The following is a 17,530-nucleotide window of genomic DNA, read 5'->3' as shown; positions in this document are numbered from 1 at the left end:
ACATCTTCTCCAAGCAACAAAAAGCCTGAAGATCAGTGTGTTATAGAGAGAAGAATTTTCCACAAGCCTCAGCTCATTCACTCAACAACAAAATTTTTTTTGAGTGCCTACTACTATGTGACAAGACTATTAACTTTCCTGGTTCTATTTGTACAAGTTTTTAGCACTTCTTTAACTCAATCCTTAGTTTTGCATTCTTTCTTACACCTTTTTCATATGTTCTTTTAAACTCTGATGTTGTCAGCTCCCCATGTAACAAACATTCTTGCCTTCTCTTTCTCACTGTGATGTTTCCCCTCCAGCGAACTTCTCATTCTAACTTCTGTCTTTCTTTTAATAGCTACTCACTCAGGCTTGAAACTTCAGTCACTTCCAGCCTTCTCACCCTTCACACCCGCTTTGTCACTAAGTCGTATCAGTTTTCTTCTCATAACATGAATTGTAACTGTCCTTCCTTTTCCCACTGCTTGTTCGAACCAAGACATCAGTAAACTCCTAACTAGCTTCCTTACCTCCAATCTCTCCCTCTTCTAATTTGCCCAGCTCATTGAACTAGATGAATCTTCTTGAAGCATTCTCTTGACTATCACATGTTTTCCCATGGTGCCAGTACTCAGTGACTTTAGCCTTGTCTATTCTATCCCATAGTATCTATCGGTATTGCATCTATCTTCTCCTCTCTCTTCTATTTATCACTATCCTAGTTCAGTCCCAATTTACCTCCTTCCTTTAATGTTGGAAAAATATCTTACCTTGTCTAAATGCCTTGCACATTTTCCCTTCCCAATCCATATTACATGCTGCCACCAGATGAATCTTCTTGAAACACAGCATTGATCCTGCCTTTTCAACTCAAAGATATTTTGTGAGTGTTCATTATATTTTAAAATCCATATTCCTTAACCAAGTATTCACACTCCAGTCTTGTCTCCCATTATTCCCTTCATGTACTACACACAGCAACCAAATTAATGTACAGACTTTAAATTACCCCACCTTTCAACCTTTGCTCATGTTGTCCCTTCTGTCTCCATGTATTCAAATCCTATCCCATCCTGAAAGACTCAGCTCAAATGGTCCTTTGCACTGAAGCCTTTCTTGATCCCTATATTTATCCTTAGACCTTTGTGTGCTCTACCTATTTTTAGAGAAAAGTATATTTCAATCCATTTTAAATATATGATCCTGCAAGATATGGATTAAAATCTAGGAGATAAATTTGACTACCCAGACTCCAGGATAACATGATTGCCTTTCCCTGACATTTCTACCACTTCTCTCTTTTACCAACTAATTTCTCAACCTTAGTCAAATTTAGGTTCAGAGTAGAAATTGTTACCTCTATTTTTTTGGGGGGGTGGGGAGGGGGTCAAGGCAAGGCAGTTACTAATCTGTTGAGGTAAAATATAATTTGTGTTGTCCATGAAAAGCATGGACGTTAGAGTCAGATGGCCCTAATGACAGCTTCAGTATTTCCCCACTGTGTGAACTTAGGCAGCATACTTACCCTCTCGAAGCATCAGTGTATTCATCTATTCGTAACCCTAACAAATCTAGTGGCCCTATGTGGTTTAGTCCCTGCATAAGTGGTAGATAAAGAAGCACTCTCCAGAGGCCAAAAGGTATTTTTTAATTAATTTATTTGTGCTTTCAAAGAACACCCCCCAAAAAATAGTGCATAACCTACAATGACATTTCTCAAATTTTCTTGCTCTGTCCCGCTATTATATCTAACCTGTTTATTTTTTCCAAGACCCTTTCACACACACAAACATACACACACACAATAAATAAACAAACATGAAAACACTGTCTACATCCCAACTCCCTGTTCCTGTATCATCTTCCTCTTTCTCTCTCTCTCTCTCTCTCTCTCTCTCTCTCTCTCTCTCTCTCTCTCTCTCTCTCATATATACATTCTGTAGATCGACAGCCTCTCTGACATCGTCCCCTCCCTCTCAGATCCTGTCTCTCTCTACCTATTTAAAATATCCAGGAATAGCTCTAACCGGTTTGGTTCAGTGGATAGAGCGTGGGCCTGCGGACTGAAGGGTCCCAGGTTCAATTCCGGTCAAGGGCATGAACCTTGGTTGCAGACACATCCCCAGTAGGAGGTGTGCAGGAGGCAGCTGATCAATGTTTCTCTCCCATCGATGTTTCTAACTCTCTAGCCCTCTCCCTTCCTCTCTGTAAAAAATCAATAAAATATATTTTTTTAAAATAAAAATAAAATAAAATATCCAGGAATAGAACCCACAATGCTTCTTTTTTGAGTAGAAGTGAGGTGGTAGAGAAGGAAAAAAGGGGGGAAGGTGCATGACAGATACACATTATCAACTCTTGTCCCTGTCAAATGTGAAATAGAGACAATAAAAATATACCTCGTATAGTTTTTAAGATGAGTAAGTAATGGTGGGTGTGTAAAGCACGTAGCATATATCTGGCATACAATTTGCACATCATGGTTGGTTAGTAGCCCTATGATTTCCATTTGTTCCTTTATTATTCTAATTTTCTGTAGAAATTCTCCATATTTTCACCTATAGTCTTTTTTTTTTAATATATTTTATTGATTTTTTACAGAGAGGAAGGGAGATAGAGAGTTAGAAACATCGATGAGAGAGAAACATCGATCAGCTGCACACCCTCTACTGGGGATGTACCCGCAACCAAGATACATGCCCCTGACCGGAATCGAACCTGGGACCCTTGAGTCCTCAGGCCGAGGCTCCATCCACTGAGCCAAACCGGTTTCGGCTCACCTATAGTCTTAAACACACTAATTAATCATAGCTATTTTAAGGTTCTTATCCACTAATCCCAATACCTGGATCACCTGTGGCTTTTTTTTCTATTGTCCCTTTTTTCTTGTGGTTTTCAGACATGTGGTCTTGAATTTAGGTGCACCTAATAATATTACAATGAAACATGCTCATTGCGTGTAAAAAATTGTAGAGGCTCCAGCTGGTGTTGGCTTCCTCTAGAGAGGGCCCATCCTGCCCTGCACTAAGCAGATAGCGTGGTGGCAGATCATCTCATTCTCCTCAGTTCTGCTGAGTCAAGGCTGGGCTACAGTCCTGCTACGGCTCCACGTTTGCCCCTAGCCCTCCAGGATTTTCCTCTGAAAACCTGGTGTATAGTGAGTGTGTCCCCTCCCCTTGGCTGCTGCAATGTTCTGCATCTAGAGGCTTTCTCCTTAGGTGCAGCCCCAGGATTTGGCACATGTGCTGAGTGAAAAACTGGCTTTATCAGCTACCCTACCCCTGTCAAGTCTCTACCAAAAGATCTGCTGGTTTCTCTGTTCCCTTGCAGGTGCTTCAGCAGGTGCAAATCCTAGATTCTCAGCCCCCACCCTGATTCTCTCCAACTCAAAACCAACATATGCCCTCATGGTGAAAGCAGTTCCAATAATTCCCTCATCTCTCTGGATTCTTTCCTCTCCAGAGACTTAGCCGCCTCTCATTTTCATTGTCACAGCACCTCCTCACTGCTTTCAAACCAACAGTTTCTGTGTATTATCCAGCTTTCCTAATTGTTCTGGGCAGGAGAACCAGTCTGCCTCTGGCCATTTCGACCCACTCAGATGCAGAAGTAGATGCTTATTAAATCCTCATTTGTTCCCTCTCTTCACCCCTTCTCTGGCTAGACACCCCATAATACATTTTCTGGTTTACTCTCAAACAGCTGGCACCCTATTGTGTTATCATTGTCAGCTCCCTGGGTTTCCCTACAATTATAAGCACAGCTCAGTTCATTCAATGGTGTCTGTTCCTCCTTTCTGAGCAGTTCTTCTGAACAAAGTCCACACTGGCATAATCTAATTCTGTTATTACTGCCAGCCACCAGGCCTCAACTGTAAAAGCTGTGTAGCTTTTCAAATTACATTTTATACATACTCTAAAACCTTAGTCAACAGCAGCCTTAAGTGTTATTCCATTCCCTCACTTATTTTTTACTTGACAGTTGGGTGGAGTTGTATCTTTCTGTCCTCCTCCTAGATTATTTTGTTTTATTTTAGTATTTTACTTCCTTTTCCTCAGAATATCCCTTCAATCAGATAGGCAAGGTTCTTGATACATCCATCTCCCAGCCCTTTCTGAAAGATATGTGCCATCCACCATACCCATAAATTTCACCCCAGACCACAACAAAGCTATGTGGGTTTTTTTAAAAATACATTTGTATTGATTTCAGAAAGGAAGGGAGTGGGAGAGAGAGAGAGAAACATCAATGATGATAGAGAATCATTGATTGGCTGCCTCCTACATGCTCCACACTGGGGATCAAGCTCACAACCTGGGCACATGCCCTGGTGAAAGCAGTTCCAATAATTGAACCATGACCTCCTGGTTCATAGGTTGATGCTCAACCACTCAGCCAGGCCAGCTGGGCGCTATGTGAATTTTCTTGTTTTGTTTTGTTTTATAATCCTCACCTGAGGATATTTTATACACACACACACACACACACACACACACACACACACACACACTGAGTGGCCCGATTATTATGATCTCTGAATGCATAATAATCTGGCCACTCAGACCTTAACTGGTTTGGCTCAGTGGATAGAGTGTAGGCCTGTGGACTGAAAGGTCCCAGGTTCGATTCCAGTCAAGGGCATGTACTTTGGTTGTGGGCACATCCCCAGTAGGGGGTGTGCAGGAGGCAGCTGATCGATGTTTCTAACTCTCTATCCCTCTCTCTTCCTCTCTGTAAAATATCAATAAAATATATATTTAAAAAATAAAAATAAATAAAAAATAATCTGGCCACTCAGTATATATATATTAGAGGCCCGGTGCATGAATTCGTGCATGGGTGGGGTCCGGCCAGCCTGGCCAGGGGGAGCGGACATGGGCGGTTGGCCGGCCTGCCTGCTGGTTGAACTCCTGGTCGAGGGGACAATTTGCATATTAGCCTTTTATTATATAGGATATACACTGAGTGGCCAGATTATTATGCGTTCAGAGATCATAATAATCTGACCACTCAGTGTGTGTGTATGTATGTATGTGTGTGTATATTTTTTTTTTTTTTTTTACTGGTTTCATAGATGAAGGGGGAGAGGGAGAGAGAGATAGAAACATCAATGATGAGAGAGAATCATTGATCGGCTGCCTCCTGCATGCCCCACACTGGGGATCCTGGGGATCGAGCCCACAACCCAGGCATATGTCCTGACTAGAAATCGAACCAGGACCTCCTGGTTCATAGGTATACACTCAATGACTGAGGCATGCTGGCTGGGCTCAGGATATTTTTTCCATTGACTTCTAGAGAGAGTAGGAGGGAGGGAGGGGGGGAGAGAGAGAGAGAGAAACATCGACATGAAAGAGACACATCGATTGGTTGCCTCCCGCACTCACCCCTACCGGGACTGGGGAACTTGCAACCTAGATATGTGCCCTGGAATAGGAATCAAACCCAGCACCCTTCAGTCTGCAGGCCAATGCTCTAACCACTGAGAAAACTGGCCAGGGCAGGAGCTATATGTTTTGACTTCATTCTTTAATATTTATAGATCTACTAGAGGCCCGGTGCATGAAATTTGTGCACGGAGGGGGGTTGTCCCTCAGCCCAGCCTGTACCCTCTCCAATATGGGACCCCTTGAGGGATATCCGACTGCCCGTTTAGGCCCGATCCCGGTGGGACATCCCTCTCACAATCCAGGACTGCTGGCTCCCAACTGCTTGCCTGCCTGCCTTCCTGATTGCCCCTAACCGCTTCTGCCTGCCAGCCTGATCACCCCCTAACCACTCTGCTGCCAGCCTGTTTGCCCCCAACTTCCCTCCTCTGCCGGTCTGGTCACCCCTAACTGCCCTCTCCTGCAGGGTTGATCACCTCCAACTGACCTCCCTTGTAGGCCTGGTCTCTCTCAACTGCCCTCCCTTGCAGGGGTCCTTCTCAACTGCCCTCCCTTGCAGGCCGGGTGCCTCCCAACTGCCCTCTCCTGCTGGCCATCTTGTGGTGGCCATCTTGTGGTGGCCATCTTGTGTCCACATGGGGGCAGGATCTTTGACCACATGGGGGCAGCTATATTGTGTGTTGCAGTGATGATCAATCTGCATATTACTCTTTTATTAGATAGGATAGAGGCCTGGTGCAGGGGTGGGGGCCAGCTGGTTTGCCATGAAGGGCGTCCCAGATCAGGTGGGGGTTCCCTTGGGGTGTGGGGCAGCCTGAGCGAGGGGCCTGTGGTGGTTTGCAGGCCAACCACGCCCCCTGGCAACCCAAGCAGAGGCCCTGGTATCTGGAATTTATTTTCCTTCTACAATTGAAACTTTGTAGCCTGGAGTGGAGCCAAGCCTGGGGCTCCCTCCAAGGCCAGCAGCCATTTCTGTTGGGGTTATAATTGAAACTTTGTTGCCTTAAGCGGGTGGGCCCGGCCAGGGTGTGCAGAAAGCTTTGCTTCCCCTGTTGCCGGGGGCAACCCTGGCCTGCTCTCTCAAGCTCCATTTTGCCGCCATTTCTGTTTGAATTTGTTTACCTTCTATAATTGAAACTTTGTAGCTTGAGTGGAGGCTTAGGCCTGGCAAGGGCAGGCGGAAAGCTTGGCTTCCTCTGTTACCTAGGAAACCTTGCTCTCTGTGGCTGTAGCCATCTTGGTTTGGATTAATTTGCATACTCGCTCTGATTGGATGGTGGGCATGGCTTGTGGGCATGGCTTGTGGGTGTGTTAGAGATATGGTCAATTTGCATATTTGTCTATTATTAGATAGGATAGCTAAGAATTATTAAATTATTTTTAAACTAAACATTTTTAAAACATTATCTAATAATTATTAAATGTATTTTTTTAATCTGAGGATATGTGTGTTTTTTATTGATTTTCAAAGGAGAGGAAGAGAGAAAGAAACATCAATTGGTTGCCTACTATATGCTTCCTGGCTGGGGCTCAAACCCACCTGAAACAGTTCTAAACATTTCACAAATATTAATTTATATTATATCCATAACCAAACTATAAAGTAACAATTATTATCCCTGTTTCACAGATGAGAAATTGAGGCCCAGAGAGGCTAAGTATTTTCCCAAGATTATACCATTAGTAAATGGTAGAGCAGAAAGGTTGACTACAGGACCCAAACACTTAACCACTCTATAACCATGTGGAAATTCAGTCCTCTGAAACACATTCACTACTCAATAAGAATCCACAGAATAGCTTCTCCCAGGCTTTATTTGTATCAGGAAAAGCTGTTAGGCTCCCTTCTAGTAAAAGTGGGTGGCTTGCATTTCTGTGAGCTTATCTAATCTTGGCTCTGTTATTGCCCTACCCTTATTTTTCCTTTGCCCAACCCCCTTATTTGTTTATTTTACTTTTCTAAACTGGCATAAATGCTTTGTGGAATGTGGTAGGGAATATATATATATATATATATATATATATATATATATATATATATTTAATTTTTCCCAAGTATTTATGAGATGAATCTACCCATCACCAGGAAAACATAATTTCAGTTACCAAATCCTACTATGTAGTCCCAGTTATGTAGTTAGTGACTCATTTTCCACATCCTCATTTCTCTTACAAAGTCATGTCTGTGTGAACTAGAAAGAGAAATGAAAATACCACCTAGGTCTTTCAGTTTCCTACTTAAAATGTCGGCGTCTCTGGAGATGCATTCCAGAGTTTTACTGGCCATGTCTGCCCTAATTGGCCACAGAAGTGACAGAATTCAAGCCAGGATGTGTCCAGCAGGAGTCTAAGTACACAGGCGATGACCTGGTTGGGCTGTAAATGGGTGGGGAAATGGAAAGTCCTTGGTTATATTAGGCAAAGAGTCAAGAGCAAGAAACTAAGCTGAGAGTGGGGTGATGGCAGGTCAGAAGCCATTTTTTTTGGGCGGGGGGGGGGGGGGGAACTATCAGAATGAGTTTAAAGTATAGCATGTGCATGGAAACAGATGTGCCAGGAGAGCAGGCTAACTAGAGTCAGTGGGTTCCCTCAAATATGCTAAACTGTTTGCACCTTCATCTTTTTTTTCATGCTGCTCCTTCCCCTTGCCTCTGTCCACCTGACAAATAACTACTTATTTTTTTCCAGATTTTGCTCATATACCTTCACTACGAAGCCTTTCCTGTACTCCGCCAGCCCCCACTTATTCTTTTTTTTTTAATTTCTTTATTGATTAAGGTATCACATATTTGTCCTCATCCCCCCATTCCCATCCCACACCCCTCCCCACACATGCCCCCACCCCCGCTGTTGTCCTTAACCGCTGGTTAGGCTCATATGCTTGCACACAAGTCCTTTGGTTGATCTCTCCCCTTTACCCCACCCTTCCCTACCCTCCCTCTGAGGCCCGACAGTCTGATCCATGCCTCCTTGTTTCTGGGTCTGTTCTTGTTCATCAGCCTATGTTGTTCATTATTTCCCCTAGATGAGTGAGATCATGTGCTATTAGAAATACACTTATAAGAACCGAAAATGAGACAAGCAATAATGGTTATGCTGACAGGCAAATGAATCAGTCTGTAGTGAGTTTCTTTCTGGGCCAACAGTTCTTTTGAGACCCAATTTCAATGCCCAACAGTTCCTTATGTGTACATGTCAGCAATGACATTACAGGTCTGGATGGTGGACAAATGGTGGTAATGCAGGTCCGACTCTCTCTGGTTTGGTCCTGGGCAACCTGCAGTGATGCACAGCTGCTAACTGCTAGTATGGGAAGGCCACATCAGCGTCTTCCATCTCTGGACTGCTTCTCTTCTGTCTTCATGGCTGGAGTAGTCCTGTCAATTCCTCTCTGTTGCTGGAATCCACATGGTCTCAGAGTTGTTTTCTGAAAATATACAAACATATTCTCGACCAAAAGTTAATAAAGGAATATTTTCTATAAATTTGACTTGGGATCCTATTTCATTTTTTGCCCAAATGATTTTCCTCTGGCTTGTTTTGTCACCTTGTGTGTTTTTCATGGGTGTCTTGCTTTTAGCCTTACAATTAATTTTCTAAAGTACAAATTTTCTAGATGTAACTTACTTACAGGATATTTTTCCTTACATGATATTCCTCTACTATCCCCTCCTTTTTTGATTTAAATGTTAGGAGGCTTTTGAAAATTTTATAATGTAGTCTTGATGGCTTTTAAATTTTAATTTTTTGCACTATAATATTACTGTTTTAAGTTCATTACATGGTGCACAATTTTATCATGAGATGAAGTACCAATAAAAATTTTAGTTAACACTTTAGGAACACCTTTTTGTCCAGTACAATTAATTTTTCTAGAATATTCGCTTGTTTCAACTAGCCAATTTAAATTTGCCTGAAAACTTGACTACTATTTTACTGTCAAATTTATTACTCTAACAACAATCTTATTTTACCCTGTAAATATTGGTGGAGGGAATTATTTGCCTTCTTGAGTAGGTCCTGAGCATTCCTGGTCCCACTTATTCTTTTTTGTCCCTTCCCCAACCATGAACCTGTTGCCACATCTCTCTGGAGCTTCACAGCGCTGATAAGTGGTGTAAATTTTTATCTTAGCTCTCTGATTTGAGAAATGTCACATTGCTGTATTTTCCTAAATGAAATTTATAAAATATTAGTCCCCAAGTGCCAGGATATTGACACACTCAATATCTCTCTGAGTGTCTCTCCCACTCCCTCAGAATCCCCGGGGGCTAATAGTCCAGAAAATATGGGAAATGGCCCTTTGGTCTTCAATACACCTCCAGTACATTGTTGAATAGAAATGGCAAGAGCAGACATCTTTGTCTTGTTCCTGATCTTAAGGGCAAAGCATCCAGTCTTTCATCACCACCTCTGATATTAGCTGTGGGTTTTTACAACTTGAGGCAGTTCCATTCTAATCCTAGTTTGTTGAATGTTTTTATTGCGAAAGGGTTTTGGATTTTATCAAATGCTTTTTCTGCATCTATTGAGATGATTATGTAGGTTTTATCCTTTGTCCTATTAACATGGTGTATTACATTGTTTGATTTTTTTTTTATGTTAAACCAACTTTGCATCCCTAGGATAAATCCCATTCCGTTGTGGTGTATAATCCTTTTATATGTTGCTGCATTTGGTTGGCTAGGATGTTGTTGAGGATTTTTGCATCTATATTCATAAGGGATATTGGTCTGTCATTTTCTTTTCTTGTGATGTCTTTGTCTGGTTTTAGTATCAGGGTAATATTGGACTCATAGAATGATTTGGGAAGTGTTCCTTCATCTTCTATTTTTTGGAAGAATTTGTGAAGAATTAATATTATTTTCTTAAAGGTTTGGTACAATTACCAGTGAAGCTATCTAAGGCCTTGGCTTTTACTAATTACTAATTCTTTATCTTTACTTGTGTTAGGTTGTACCAAAAAAAGTTAATATAGCAGGCCTAAGACTCCTATCGTTAGATAGTCCTACTTGCAAGATTGACTCTTGGATGGCATCTGGAAACTTGGACTTGGGGAGCATTCCCACCATTCCCTAAATAATAAGAGTGGCACCCTGTGCCTAAACTGTGCAAAAAATATATGGTTTATGCTAAACATCTGCTTTTCTTCTAGGAGTCTAGAATTTTCATATGTGCTAGGTACAGAGTGTTTATGTGACCAATCCCCAATAAAAATGTTGGACAACACACTGTCATGGCCAGTGTTGCTAAGTGGTTAGAGTGTCAGCCCATGCACCAGAGAGTCACAGGTTCAATCCCCAGTCAAGGGCATGTACCCAGGTTGTGGGTTCAATTCCCATCTCCACTCGGGGCATATGCGGTAGGCAACCAGTCTATATGTCTCTCTCACATCAATGTTTCTCTCTCTCTCCTTCTCCCTCCCTCCCTTCCACTCTCTCTGAAAAGCAATGGAAAAAATATCCTCATGTGAAAATTAACAAAACAAAATATGTTGGACACTAAATGTCTGACGACTTCTCCTGGTGGACAACATTTTACACATGTTGTCACAGTACAGTGCTGGAGGAAAAAAGTGCATTCTGTGTCACTTCATAGGTAGAGGACTCTTGGAAGCTTGTACCTGGCTTCCTCTGAACTTCACCCCATGAGTCTTTTCCTTTGCTGATTTTGCTTTGTATCTTTTTGCTGTAATAAGTCATAGCCATGAGTATGACTAAATACTGAATCCTGTGAGTTCTCTTAGTGAATTATGGAAACTGGGAGTGGTCTTGGAGACCCATGACACAGATTTATTCAGATTTTGTATTTCTTCTTGAGTAAGTCTCAGTAGTTTGTATCTTTCTAGGAAGTTATATATATTTTTTGGGCATACAGTTATTTATAATATTTTCTTATAATCTTTCCAATTTCTGTAAGGTCAGTAATGATGTCCTTCTTTTATTTTTTATTTTGGTAACTTGGGTATTTTCTCTTTTCTCCTTGACTAGTCTAGCTAAATATTTGTCAATTTTTCAAAGAACAAGCTATTATTTCCATTGATTTTTGCTATTATTTTTCTATTCTTTTATTTTGTTTTTTTCTGCTTTAGTATTTTGTTGTTGTTGTTGTTGTTGTTGTTGTTTCTTCCTTCTGCTTGCTTTAGTTTTGTCTCCTTTTTCTCATTTCTTAGGGTGAAAGGTTAGGTTATTGATTTGAGATCAGTGGGGTTTTTTTAGGGGTTTTCAGCTATAAATTTCTCTGTAAGCACTGCATTAACTGTATTTCATAAGTTTTGGTATTTTCTAATTTCCCTGGTGATTTTTTCTGTGAACCATTGATTATTTAGGAATATGTTATTTAATTTTCATATATTCATGAATTTCCCCCAAAAAAGTTATTGTTATTGATTTCTAATTGCATTCCACTGTGGTTAGAGAAGAGACTTTTGATGATTTTAATATTTTTAAATTTATTGTACCTTGACTTATGGCCTATTATATGGTCTAGCCTGGAAATGTTCCATGCTCACTTGAGAAGAATGTATAACCTGCTTTTTGGGGGTTGCAATGTCTTTTACTATCTCCCCTGGTCTCCTTTTTGGAAGCCAGTATGAGAGTAGCAGAGTCGTGGATATTGCAGCTTCATTTTCTTCCCCTCCTTCTGGTGTGAGAAAATAAGCAAATAATCTCAAATTAACCTCATTTCCTCCTGATGCCCTTCCAGATTCCAAAAAATCCCAGGTATGCACGGCTTTTCCATAACTAGCTCTGATTTCTCTTCCGGGATGCATGAGGACGAGGAAATGTGTCTCTGCCCACAAGCAAAGCAAAATGAGTGCTCTTGCTCTTCCATACTCTCAGTGGCTGCTTCAGAAACACTCCTACTCAGGAATTGGTCAGTCGGTTCTTCTTTAATCACTGAATTTGGTCCCAGACCATCATACTATTGGCAGACAAAGGGAGCTCTGGTTAGGTGAATTCGAACTTTTACCTGCTATAATAAACTAGAGGCCCGGTGCACAAAATTCGTGCACTGCGGGGGGGTTGTCCCTCAGCCCAGCCTGCACCCTCTCCAATCTGGGACCCCTCGAGGGATGTCTGACTGCCGGTTTAGGCCTGATCTCTGTGGTGAGATCAGGCCTAAACCGGCAGTCAGACATCCCTCTCACAATCCGGGACTGCTGGCTCCTAACCACTCACCTGTCTGCCTGCCTGATTGCCCCTAACCACTTCTGCCTGCCAGCCTGATCACCCCCTAACTGCTCCCCTGCCGGCCTGATTGACACCTAACTGCTTTTCAACTGGCCTGATTGCCCCCAACTGCCCTCCCCTGCAGGCCTAGTCCCCCCCCAACTGCCCTCCCCTGCTGGCCATCTTGTGATGACATGGGGCGACCATCTTGTGGTGGCCATCTTGTGACAATGTGGGGGTGGCCATCTTGTGGTGGCAATCTTGTAATGACATGGGGGCGGCCATCTTGTGATGGTGCGAGGATGTGAGGGTCAATTTGCATATTACCTCTTTATTATATAGGATTCCCACTGGCCCTTTGGCAAGGCCTAAAATTGTCCCTTCTATTCCTGTTTTCCAAGATATCAGAAGTGAATAACCACATCCTCTTCTTTCCCTTTGGTATCTATAAAGGATCAATTTGGCTGCAACTAACAGAAAACCAATCTAAGTCTAACTTGAGTAATTAAGAGTTTATTTTTCTCATTAACAAGAAGTGTGGGGGCAGACAATTACGAGTTAGTACAATTGATCAATGATACCGTCAAAGACCCAGGCTCTTTCCATTTTTCCACTGCAGCAACCATAGCAGGTGTACTTCATCCTTATACCAATTGTCTCATGGTCACAAGATGGCTATTGCAACTTAAGACTAAGTCCTGTCCTAGGGGGAAAGAAGAGGTAGGTACAGAGACAAAAAGCTTGCCAGCATATTACAAAGCTTTTCTAGAATATTACCCAGCAACTTCTATGTCTCATTATTTAAATCTAGGTCACAAACCACCCCTAGACCAATCACTGAAAGGCTGAAAAATGGGTAGAGAGAAGGGGAAAGGAAAGAGGGAGGAAAGCAGTGTCCAGTCAACCAAAAATTGGCTGCCACGCCTTCCTTCATAACCTTAGTAAAGAAGTTAGGACAAGGGTAGGGGAGGATGACTTTAGTCAGGCTGAGGTTGGAGTATGGCACGCCATTCAGCTGTGCCACTGTCCACACCTGTTCTAAACAGAATCAGTCCCACTTTCTAAAAATCTAAGTTCCTTGGCCCTTTCTATAGCAAAGTCTCTAAACACAACATAAATAGATAACTTTTCACCTTCTTTCTGGTAAATTCAGCATCTAACTCATTTTCCTTTCTTTAGAATTAGCAAAAGCATATTCTAAGTACTCCGCAGTCATCTAGTCATTAAACATTGTTCGATTTGAGGGCCTCAAAGGCTGGTCTGGGACATCCCAAAGACATCCCCATGCCCCTGCCTTTTCTCAGTCTCAGATACCTGCTATGGCAGTTAACCATTTCCAACACAGCTACAACTGCCTGTACTAACAGGCCAACCCATGACTTAGGTAACATGTTCAAGTTTGGATTTCAAGTCTCCAAAGAGGTTAGAAATTTAGAGTCTGAAATAGGCGCCTTAAAGTTCAGCTACCTTACCTCTCACTTTCTCCGAATACTCCTGGAAATTACAGATAAATTAATATCTTTATCAAACTCTAATAAGGATTGATTTATCTCTCTTCCTTCCAGAACCTTCTGCCAACCTCTCTTTAAAAATCAGCCCAAATGTTTTAAAGCATTTTGTAAAATCCTTTCAACTCACTCTTCCCAGCCCTATGATAATCCCCACATCAGGAGTTACTTTGGAGAGACTTCATTTGTTTCTGCATACCAATTCTCTAACAAAATCTTAGCTAGCTAGTCTCAAAATCAGTTGACTACAATCCTTAGGTCATGATTTTTTTTGTGTCCAACATTCAAAGATTCCTAGTAATCACTGGACGTAGCAGGTGTGACTTTTTTCCCATAGCACTGAGGTGCAAGAAATGTCTCATGACGATAGTTAACCCCGTTCCATTCTCCATGGAGTCTTGGAAGGGTGACCAACCACCCCAGTTTTCTCAGGAGCCAGGGGTTTTCTGGGACACAGGACTTTCAGTGCTAAAAACGGGCAAACTGAAACAGTTGGCCACCTAAGTCTGGACAAACATCCGTTTGCAATCCTTTCCCTTACTATAGTATAAGCTCTAAGAAGGTTCAGTGGATAGAGTGTCGGTCTGTGGACTGAAGGGTCCCGGTTCGATTCCAGTCAAGAGCACATGCCTGAGTTGTGGGCTCAATCCCCAGTTGGGGGCGTGCAGAAGGCAGCCAATCAATGATTCTCTCTCATTATTGAAGTTTCTATCTCTCTCTCCCTTTCTCTTCCTCTCTGAAATCATATATATATATATATATATATATATATATATATATACACACACACATATATGTATATGTATGTATATATTTTTTTAAAATGTAGAGAGAATTATAATTCTTAAAACGCTACATTTACCATTGAGTAAGACATTAGGCCTCTCTAGGGTGAACATCTACTTCAAGGAATTTCTTAACTTGTCTCTGTATTATCAACACTTTTTAAAAAAATATATTTTATTGATTTTAGAGAGAGGAAGGGAGAGGGGTAGAGAGATAGAAACATTGAATCAGCTGCCTCCTGCACGACCCCCACTGAGGGATGAACTCACAACTGCGACTGGGGCATGTGCCCTGACTGGGAATCAAACCATGACTTCCTGGTTCATGGGCCTATGCTCAACCACTGAGCCACACCAGCCGGACATGTCAACACTTTTGTGTACATCCACAGGGGAGGAAGAGGAGTACTGTATCTAAGGGCACGGGTGATTCAGGCAGGAAGTCCCTCCCTCGGGGAAACCTCGGTTGGGATTGATCTTCAAACCGTTCCAAAGACTGAAGATGAACCAGAGTGTATGTATGTCCTTGTTTCAGAAAAGAGAATGGCTGCTGTTGGCCAAAGGGGAGCCCCCAAGCCGAGGCCACAGCCTGAGAGAGGCTGCCACCACCTTCTATGTGATCATGCCATCACGCTCCCCCACTCTGCTGGTGAAGGCAGTGGCCACGCGGGAACTGATGCTGCCCAGCCCCTTCCCCCCGCTGCCCGAGAACCCGCCTGATGACAGCCTTAGGATTGTGGAGGCAAGTGGAGCCCAGGTCTCCTGAGACAGATAGAGGGGCGAGAAGAGAAGGGGATCCCAGAAAGGGATGAGGGGGAGGAATGAGCCAGTGAACTGAAGGACAGGGAGCTGATGAAGAAGTGGCCCCAAGGGTGTGGTGAGAGAGTCGGAGAAGCACGGGTAGGAACTGAGGCCGAGCAGGGGGAAGAAAGCAGTATGGTGTGTTCCCACAGGTCTCTCTCTGCATTGTAAGTGTGCATGTGTGCGCACCTGTGTTTGTGTGCATCTATTTCTGTCTGTTGAGGGAAAGAGAAAAGGCAGACAATGTAGGCGCCCAGAATAGGAAGGGCTTCAAAATCAGACTGGGGTGCAAAGGGGGAACACTCTGAAGGCCATTTCCTCCTCCTCCTCTTCCTTGGATCCGGATTCTGGATTTCCTCCGCCAGCCTCCCCAGTCGGAGGACAGGAGGGCGGCTCTGGGTGGGAGAACTGGAACCACCTCGCTGCTGGATCACTGGCTTATGTGCAGAGAGGACAGAGCCTGGGATTGTGCTCTCGGCTTGACGGCCACAGGGATGCAGAGAGAGGTGGGCACAGCGGCGGTGGCTCACTCAGCGTCTCACTTCAGGGCCAATGGTTCCTGGCACAGGATGTTGTGGCCGGAAAACCTGACTGCTCAGGAATGCTGTGCTCGCGTGTCCTTTAGTTCTGCTCGCCTCACCTCGCAGGCAGGCCAGAACTCTGTGTACTCGCCTTGCAGACTGCAGGCACCCCCAGGCGGGGGGCACACCCTCCCTCACAGCCTTGCACACTGGATCCCTTATAACCCTCATGACGCTCCGGAATCCCATGACACACCTCTCGGGGCCAGAGTGTTCAGTGTCCCTGACCAGTCAGGGTTCTCAGACTTCTTGTACCTGTGCCTGACACACGCGTGCCTCACAGTCAGAGCTGGGGGCCAGAACACCCTGTGGGACACTCATCTATCTCACAGTCTTCAGAGACACCCGAGTGTTCACACCTCCTCCAGCCTCTTACACCCAAAGGGCTCTGCCTGACATCTTGTGTTCTGTGATCTCAAGTTCCTCCTCCTCTCTTCCTCAGAGCTTGCTGGACGGCCTGGAGCTAGAGCCCACCTACAACCCCTTGCAGGTTTGGAGTCACCTGTATTCACACCTGAGCAGCACCTTGGCCAAGCCCCAGGGCCGACTCCACCCGAGCTGGGAGAGCCGGGCCCTGAGAAAGGTACAGCTCCCTATCTCCCCCTTTATGCCCAGAATCCAAGTGACCCCCCGCCCCGCCATCTCCTGTTACTAATACCCACCCCACCCCATCCCAGGGAGTAGCCCTCTTCTCTGGTCCTTCTCTGGACCAGGCCAATAGGGAAGAAAGAGAACATCCCTTTGCCCAGACAGAGGAAATTACAACCCCTCCCCACTGAGGGAGCTCTTCTGCTGGGGCTGTGACATGATAACGTTCAGGTATCTTAATTCCTGTTTAGTCATTGTTCCACTAAGCAAACCGGCTGCACTGGAACTACAGCCATAGGCCTTCATTGAGAGGAGGCTGAGGGAAGGTAGGAAAAGAAATGCCCCAGGGAAGGGAAATTAGCCTTTACTGAGCATCAGTCACTTATGTGCCAGGTTGTGTGACAAGTGCTTTCGCATATAATTTTCTCATTTACTCCTCACAGCATCCCTGCAAGGTAAGTGTCATTTCACAGAAAAACAGAGGGAGGCTGACCAAGGTTAGTAGCTTGTAGAGAGGGCTCTGGTGACAAAGGTTAAAGAGAGAAAAGTAATTGAATGTGGAGAGTTATTTTTATGAAATCCGTATTTTATATTTGAGCTTTCTTTTGCCCTTACCTTTTTCTAGTTCTGCAGTAATAGAGCCTTTAGAACAAACCCGCCAGCCGCGAGTTTGACACGCTCGCAAACCGCGCTTTCCCTTAGCTGAAGTTACAAGAGATGTTTCAG

General features: G+C 43.6%; 1 protein-coding gene across 1 annotated transcript in view; it reads left to right on the top strand.

The window, feature by feature from the left end:
* M1AP (meiosis 1 associated protein) overlaps positions 1–17,530 on the top strand; it is a 65,317-nt gene that overhangs the window by 46,967 nt on the left and 820 nt on the right. The window contains exons 8-10 of the mRNA XM_079791496.1: positions 15,370–15,576; positions 16,659–16,799; positions 17,248–17,259. Coding sequence (XP_079647622.1) covers positions 15,370–15,576; positions 16,659–16,799; positions 17,248–17,259 — 360 coding nt within the window. The remainder of the gene's footprint in view (positions 1–15,369; positions 15,577–16,658; positions 16,800–17,247; positions 17,260–17,530) is intronic.

The sequence above is a fragment of the Cnephaeus nilssonii genome (assembly GCF_951640355.1).
Source record: "Cnephaeus nilssonii genome assembly, chromosome: 15".
NCBI classification, from domain to species: Eukaryota; Metazoa; Chordata; class Mammalia; order Chiroptera; family Vespertilionidae; genus Cnephaeus; species Cnephaeus nilssonii.
This window is presented reverse-complemented; position numbering and strand designations above follow the sequence as displayed.